The sequence below is a fragment of the Haliaeetus leucocephalus genome, unplaced genomic scaffold, assembly GCF_000737465.1.
Source record: "Haliaeetus leucocephalus isolate CR32 unplaced genomic scaffold, Haliaeetus_leucocephalus-4.0 Scaffold295, whole genome shotgun sequence".
NCBI lineage: Eukaryota > Metazoa > Chordata > Aves > Accipitriformes > Accipitridae > Haliaeetus > Haliaeetus leucocephalus.
In genome coordinates, this window is record NW_010972731.1 from 2,030,159 (window position 1) to 2,038,618 (window position 8,460).

The 8,460-nt window shown below is 38.9% G+C and overlaps 2 protein-coding genes across 2 annotated transcripts in view; one reads left to right on the forward strand and one right to left on the reverse strand.

The window, feature by feature from the left end:
* The window catches only part of DAGLB (diacylglycerol lipase, beta), a 25,155-nt gene extending 21,280 nt beyond the window's left edge, over window positions 1–3,875 (forward strand). The window contains exon 17 of the transcript XR_774529.1: window positions 3,814–3,875. The gene's annotated coding sequence lies outside the window, so the exon portion shown is untranslated. The remainder of the gene's footprint in view (window positions 1–3,813) is intronic.
* Window positions 1–8,460, reverse strand: part of RAC1 (ras-related C3 botulinum toxin substrate 1 (rho family, small GTP binding protein Rac1)) — a 15,432-nt gene that overhangs the window by 6,590 nt on the left and 382 nt on the right. Inside the window, exons 2-3 of the mRNA XM_010570207.1 lie at window positions 1,773–1,844; window positions 247–364 (exon numbers count right to left, since the gene is read on the reverse strand). Of these exons, the coding sequence (XP_010568509.1) occupies window positions 247–364; window positions 1,773–1,844 (190 nt within the window). The remainder of the gene's footprint in view (window positions 1–246; window positions 365–1,772; window positions 1,845–8,460) is intronic.

The following is an 8,460-nucleotide window of genomic DNA, read 5'->3' on the forward strand; positions in this document are numbered from 1 at the left end:
GTCTCAGTGCACAGAAATACACAAGCATGCAAATTTTAACATTTGTGCAACCGTACACACATCAAAGACTGTAATATTACAGCTACAGCATCTAGGATGAAGGAAGGTAGCTTGCAATGAGTCACTGTTACTAATAAATACAAGACGTCCAGATGTGACAACGTTGGCCTCATGTTCAAAAAGAAGAAACCTTTATGTTGGACAAAGCTGTACAGATTCTTTCTAGTTTCACACTGTAGTTCTTACTGTTTGCGGATAGGAGAGTGGACGTAGTCTGTCATAGTCCTCTTGACCAGCTGTATCCCACAAGCCCAGATTGACCGGTTTTCCATCAACCATTACATTAGCAGAGTAGTTGTCGAAACTAAAAAAAATAAAGAGTTAGCTGCATTAGCTTGCAGTAAAATAGGACACTGAAGGACTTTTTCCTACAGATTCCTAATTGGGAACATTACAAAAGGAAACATTTTATTGCACCCTTCTGCTCCCCAGAAACAGAGAAGTTGTTCTTTAAATACTGAGCCTGGTATGGGGTAATGGAAGGAAAAAATATGCACAATAGACTTGGTCCAGTCTAAACAGAAGTCATCTTTTTCATTGCTCTTCCAAAGGAAGTGTTAATCTCAGTAAATACAAGAAAGTTTGCGCTTAGCAAGCACTTTCCAGTCGTAGTGGGACATTCAGCAAATTAATCTGTTTCATTTTGTAAGACTTTGAACAGCAGATACATGAGCAACAACCAAGAAATCCTTAATGACAACAGTAGTAAGAAAAAAAACTTATTAATTCTGCTAATCAAAAACCCCTCCAATGAAATATCAAAGTTAATACCCAGGGGCCAGTAGAGGCATGATTTTTACCTTATCACTACTGTAGGCACAAAGGTTTTAATGATTTGTTAAGGCTAAACTAAGTCCACTGGGAACACAAGCATACTGTCATGCAAAAATGTGGACTTAAGACCACAAAAAGGAAACAGGAGTAATTAAGACAACAAGGCCTTAGAAGGGTAACTGAAGTCATCTGTAAATTGCGTTAGAATGTATTTTGTTACCTGAAGAAACCATCATTACTCACAGAGAGCAAGATAGCCAGATAAACAGACATCCAAAAAGGGCAAGGAAGCTGCCAGTGTATAAAACACCTCCCCCCAACAGGCCCTCAAAAAGAGAACTACACTAATACCGATACTGACAAATCCTTACATGCAAGAAAATGGGAAGCACCAAAATAAATGAATCCCAACAATCATGCCTGAGGAGCTATAGAGCTGTGGCTGGCTTAGCACAGGATTGGCAGTAGTACAAAAAGTGGAAGGAACAAAACAAACAAAAAAAAAAACCAAAAAACACAAAAAACACCACTCTAGTCACATAAACCAACTATTTCTGACTACGCTATGATGTTTTTACAAGCTGTTCAGCCTTGGGACTGCTTATTATGAATGATATTAAAGATAGGAATAACACATTATTTTAACAGAGAACAGCATCTAATAAAGTGTTAGAAAAGGTTAGTCCCTAATAAGCAAGGCTTAGTGAGCAGAGAGAGGCTAAACTGATGGAGCATGAACAAGCACAGGTATGACTGTGCTAAGCAGTAAAAGCCCAAAGTGCTTCTCCTTACAAGCACCTAGATACTCAGTTAAACATTTAAGATGAAACTTAGGGATGCTTGCAGTCAATTCAAACAATTCAGGTAAGGAATCTGGAATGGCAGCAAGCACAGAGAAGTTGACATAAATTTGTTTTTAGGATTTTATAAGTACTTACACAGTGGGTATGTATTCTCCAGGAAATGCATTGGTTGTGTAACTGATGAGTAGGCATGTTTTACCTACAGCACTGTAAAAAGAGAAAGTTCACATGTAAAAAACATTCATCTTTAACAATGAGAAATAATAGGGAAGAAGACTGATTACATCCAGTCATCTAAGGAACAACTGAATGCCAACAGTAACTATTGTGCAGAAAAACAGCTAATAGACTGTAGCCTTAGGACTACTAGCAATGAAAACACACCTCATATAAACATCCATTTTGTAAAGTGGTAAATTACCAAATTTTGTTATTCTTTAGACAAAACAAAAAAAACCAAACCAGTATTAATAAGACTAACATCTGCTAGTCACCTGACTGACTACTCATCAAGACTGCTTTACTCCAACTCCCTGAAATTAAAAAAAACTGAAAACTATTTCCAGATACCCTTTACACAATTCCAAAACTTCATCTTTTCCAGAAAATGGTATATTTTCACATAAGTGAAATTTGAAAAAGCTTGAAAAGTATCATTTCTCAACACATCATTACTTTTGAGAATTTGAGGCATAAATACAAAAGATAATCCTCATAATATTTATTGCTATTGCAAAATTACTTCCCACAAGCATTTGTCAACTATTCAAACATTTCAGAAACTGATTTATAGATACATTACATTCCAATGTTGAAGAACTTGAAACACCGAACCTTTCTGCATCGATCTAATTCTGAACAGCCTCAAATAGGGGCAGGACAAGGTTCTGTCCCACGTTTCTTTCAAAACTCTGGCAGCCAGCTCCTTCCCTCTCCACCCTCCTCCCCACATCTTATCTAGAGTCAAACATTAGATTAACAACACCACTGAATTTTTATTACAGTTTCAATTAAAAGGTTGGAAAACTTGAAATTGGACCATATTTTCTTTAAAATAGACTCCGCAAAGAGCGTTTCTGACACTGCAGACTGGGTCCCATGCTGGTTTCTCACTTGAGGCGCATAATCCTTTAACAGTGTGAGAGATTCCAGAAGTGAATGTGCAACTAGTTCCTCAAAAGCGATAATGCCCAGACAGCCTTACAGTCTTCCCAATCACTCTTCTCAAACAGACAAACTCTCATGCAAGGAAAACTGCATTGTCTTGCAGATGTTTTATCACTACAATTTGGTCAAAGCAAGTCAGCAGTAACTTTCAAACCTTACTGTACTTACACGTATAATTTTGCCATTAGTATTAGGTTTGACTCATGAGCCTCCTGAACTATATCTTTCACAAGCTGAAGGAACTCATTAAAGTTTTAGTCTAGAACTACAGTTAACATGAAAAAAAAAAACAACCAAACCCAAAACACCAACACAAAAAAAACCCACAAAAACCAAATGCTACTGCTAAAAATATCCTATTATCCTTTAGCTTCTGCAGAAGAAAAAAAAATAACTCACACAAACAAGCTTCATTCAAGGGCTTAGTAGCTCTCCAGCTGCAAACGTTTTGAGGCATTCCCATCTGAATTTTACTATGTATCTTCCACTTAAATGACTGCATTTCTTCTCTTGGTTTGGAAGCATGTAAGCTGTCCCTTCACTTACCAAAGATTGTCTTCAAAATGTTACTTAAAATGATTTAACACTCAACATTAACCAACCAGCCTTACCTAGTAACTCACAATTTAAGGCAGGTTAAGTAAATTTGAGCTTTGTCACAACCATAAGTTACTGTGTATCTTATAGCAGAATCTGTAACAAGTCTCTCCATTAAACTTTAAGCAGTTCCATACTGCATTAGCCCAAGAAGCAGCATCTGACATTATCTTAAATCCCTGAGCTATGAAAGAGTTGCTTCAATGTGCAAAGTTATCTAGGATTTTATCCTATATGCCCATTTTTTAATTGTAATTTTATGTTTCTGAGCTGACACCTAGCATAACATCCCATCTGCTGCAACTCTTTCTGACCATACCATGCTGTTTTCCACACTTTTCACACCTGCTTCTAAGGAAACAAGATGCCTGCTCCTTACACAGTCTGAGATTTTTTTTTTTTTTCCTTTCAGCATGCACTCTCTTTCACCAAGCTCTAACACCACCACAAAAAAGAGGGCATTTAATTCTTGGTAATAATTCTCTTGGTAATAATTCTCTTGGTAAGTACAACCTCTGAACATTTTCCTGCAGTAACAGGCTTGAGACATACTTGCGCTCAAAAGTAGGAGAGGGATCTACCCTTCAAGAACTTGTGTGGGAAAGAATCAGGGACCAGTATGACAACACAGCTAGCTAATTTAACAGCTGTCAAAAGAGCAGATCCCATCTTATCTCCTGCACTAGCACTCATTGACTCTGTAACAAGCCAGAACAAGGGGTTAAGGAAAGCCATTTGCTCCCTGAGCTATCAGTTAGATCAGTTTGAATATATTGCTGAATTGCACTCACAACACTATAAAGCAGGCTACACTGGTTCAGCTTATAAAGGACAAACGTGAAAACCTTTAAAATACTGAGAGGAGCAAAAGCCAGCTTCTTTGGGAAATTTCTTGAGGCGCAGAGGCTACGTGTTGTCATGCTTCTAGAACCTGTTTGGTCTGACGCTTCATTTTCCAGTAAGTTCATTACAGGTAATTTAAGCTTCTAACAAATTAATGTTGAACTCAACATTTTCAGCAGTGGCTCAAGAACTGTTCTCTGCACCCAGGCTCCTTTGCTCACCTTGCACTGAAACGGGTGAGTCTGCTCTGACTAATCAAAACAGTGCAGGAAGGAGGTGGTGAGAGATTTCAGTCCAAGCTTGGAAGTGTGTTCCTGCAGCACTGATCAGCCAGAGTCATTTAAACAAGAAAAAACACGTTCAACAACTCTGTTTCAGGCTTGCTCCATCTAGGTTTCCTGCTTTCCTTGCCTTTTGGCTCACTGCCCTATGAATCAGATCATTACGGTCACCAGTCAAACACTAATGCCTACCTTTATTTATAAAGTACATACTCCAAGTACTTTATCAACTTTTTTAGACTCCTAACTTCTGTATTAAAGCAACTCCCCTAAAGAGAATTCTAACTGTTTGGCAAAATATAAGACCTTGTACATAAAGGCTGAGACTAAGAAACTAAAATAACACCAAACCAAGATTAGTCATAACAAGATTTCTAGCAACTACTTAATCATAGGTCTGTCCACCCACTATTACATAAATGAAACTACTAACATTTGACTGTAATTAAAAATATGGCCTACAGAAATCTGGTGTTTTAACCACTCAACAATAAGCGAAAGACTTAAAAAAGACAGCACTGAGTCCCTTATTGCTTCTGGGTACCATCAAGGAATCAATGTATTTATACAACCATGTATGTATTAATTCCTGAAAACAAAACATGTCATCTCTTTCCTGGCCTTATTTACACTAACAAGTTTTATGAAGTTTCCCCACGGTGTTAAAGGTGCTTGGAACCATGTTATATGACAGGCACTGAAATGCCATTGGAGTACCTGCACCAGTATTTCTTCCACTCTAAAGGCACTAGAGCTGCACAGATGGCTGAGAGTCTCCTACTTTCCTGCAACTAAAAACTAATTGTGAGAATTTAGTTCCTATGTGCAGTCATGGTAATGGAGGCCAGCTGAAGTACTTGCTGGTTTAATTCCAGAAACACCAATATCTGCAAACAGGTGGCAGCCTTCCTAAAAGGCTTTGATTATGTCATTTCTTTCTTTCTGTGATCCACATGAACTACCTCCCTAGCAGACATGATGTACAACAGCCCAGATCTTCACTCATACATTAAACAGCAGCTGAGATTTCTTTAGTACCATCCTCAGATCAAAAGTTCAGTGTTTTTGCTATATTAGGTTTAGCTACTGGCTCTGCCAGATAAGCTGTTTTACTCACTATGACACACCCTCTCCCAAATGTGCTGTCCAGGACCTACAATACTACTACATTTTTTAAACTTTAAAGGTTCGGTAACACAAGTTACTAAATTTCAAGTCACTGCACTCTCTACAGATAGCATTGGAGGGACCCGAAGTGTTCAGCATCTTACACCAACACTGCACTACACTCAGTAAGAAGCTAATTACCACCACCACCCTTCTCAACAAGCTATCAAATCAAATACATCATGGCTTTAGCAGATAAGGCCTCAAATTAAGCAGAGTTCCAAACAAGGACTCTTAGTTCACTGCTCTTGTTATTACAATATTTCTACAATTAAAAATGCCTATAAAAGAGCATGAAGCGTGACCGCTTCTGAGGCATCTAGTAATCCTTTCTCCAAAATGCAGAGCTTCCCCTAATGTTACACGACATTACTGGAGATTTCATACCACTTAACAGCTGCCTTTTTAGAGTGAAAACAAAAGCTGCTAAAAATAACTTACACCAATGCTTTTTCTCGAGTGTCAATCAACAGCAATTCCTGCAGTTACCCAAGTGCAGTGCTCTTCATCTGTCCTGCACATTCCTACTGCTCTATATCACCAAGAAGTCAAAGCAACAGTTGTCATTTATTCTTCCCCAAACAATCCTCACAGTGAAGGAAAAAAAAAAAAAAAAAGGGCAAAATATGATGGCACAACTAGCATACATGCCATGTTTTTCTAGTCAAATTAGTTGTCTAAACAGATACTAGTCAAAGCTCTAAGAATAAACACAAGTTACATATGAGAAACAGCCTACTCATTTACAAATTAAAAAAATAATAATCACACAGGTACTTCCAAAGCTTTGTTTATTTCGTTCCTAGCAGACCTTTGCAGAGAGTACATAAAACAATACCTAAGTTTTATATTACATAAGCAAATCTTTAACTTGCATTGTTTTAGAGAAACTCTAAAGCTTTAGCCTTATCTAAGCCAAACATTACACATTTCCTAGAATACCTGTAATGCTTGAACTTTTGAAGCAGCAGCACAGAGAAACACAAATAGTTAAACTTTTTTTAAGAACACTGAACGGAGAACGATACAAAGCTGCCAAAAATGAGCAATAGTGCCTGGATGGAACCTTAAGAGAGATTTGTTTCTAACTAACGAGGAAAGAAAACACATTAAACTACTGTATTTTGTTCACACATATGTACAAAACTCAGGTAGAATTACACGACTTTCATTTCGAAGACAAAGAGCAATAAACATGTTAGGAAGTGGAATGGTTTACAAAGCAAATGACGAAAGGAACTGTTTTGTTGAATGAATTACTGAACATTATATGGTTTGTCTGTGCTGAGTTCTCAAATTCAGTGGAGGAAGTAGACTGAACTTTTTCCCCCCACCTAAACATGATGCATTGCATTTATTTACAGCATTGTCACAGGCGACATGGTTCAGTTGAATTAAAAAAAATTATAATAGAAAAGCAAATTTGTTGGTTTTAAAATCAATACAACCAAAACAACAGTCCATAGTTATCCTACCTAGCATCAAAGAATTGCATTACTATGAAAAGACTTCATTTGTCAAGATGCCACTTTCATGTTCATATTGCTCAAAATCTTACACAGCAAGTCAAGACAAGTTTGTCACTAGACTAAATTTATCTTTCAACCATACTTAGCCACCTTTTTAGGGTCTCTACATCTTAAAAAAAACAAAACAAAAAAACCCCCACACAAATAACTTGAAGATTAAGCCACCACGTGAAATTACAGACACTGGCAAGACCATTTAGCTACACTTCACTCCTCTGTCATCTACAGAAGTTTGCTGTGATACCAATTATGCTCAGCCTACACTAGGATTTTTGTTTCTCCTAAGGGGAAAAAAAAACCCTCACAAACTGCATAAGACAAGTCTTATTTTCCAGCTGGCCTGTGATGCTCCCCTGAGCTCTGACAACGAGTAAGAGGAAGAATGCCTCCAAGTTGATGGGAATAGCATCATGGAGAATATTCAGAAGTAGCAAACACACAAACTCTTTCCCCACCACAACTCCAGCATTCCTCACGTTGAAATCCAACAGCTAAACTTAAGAGTTAACTCGATTCCAAAAAGCATCCTCAAGTTGTTTCCCTTATAAGTAATACCACATGGAATGCTGTAGGTGTAACAGTTCTTTACAGACAAGTTTATTTGTATTTCAAGTGCTTTATCAGCCTCCTTTAGACAGGAACCTTACAAGACTAGATCTGTGCATGCAGAAAAACAGTCTCTGCTCACAAGCATTTACAACCTGCTTAGTTTAGCCCATTTCACTTTGTTTTACGGCAAGAATCAGATGTCAAAAATCAAGCTACAAACAGTAGTAAGTTTGCTACTCCCACAAAAGGCACTTCAAACCAATATTAAATTTCCCGTACCGTGAAAAGCACGGCAATTCTTTTTTTTAATAGGCTTTGATCACTTCGCTGTGCCTACCGACGAAGGAAACACCAGAAACAAGCGACAGCTCCCGGGTGAGCCGGAAGACGCGGCCCACCCCGCCAGAACAAACCCGAAGCACACACCCTCCTCCACCACGGCAGGCGAAACCCACTTCTGTCAGCACCCACCCCAATTATTCGGCCACCACCACAGCACCCACCCCCGAAGCACCTTCCCCGGCAGCAATCCAGCGCTCGGGGCGGGGGCGGTAAGCGACACCCACCGCTTACCGACACCCCTGCAGACGCTCGCTCTCCCGCTCCCCCAGGCAGCCACCATTTGCTCGCAGCAGTCATCGCCTTGCCCCACGCTTCCCTCCCCTCCCCCGCCACCAGCAGGAAGCCGCG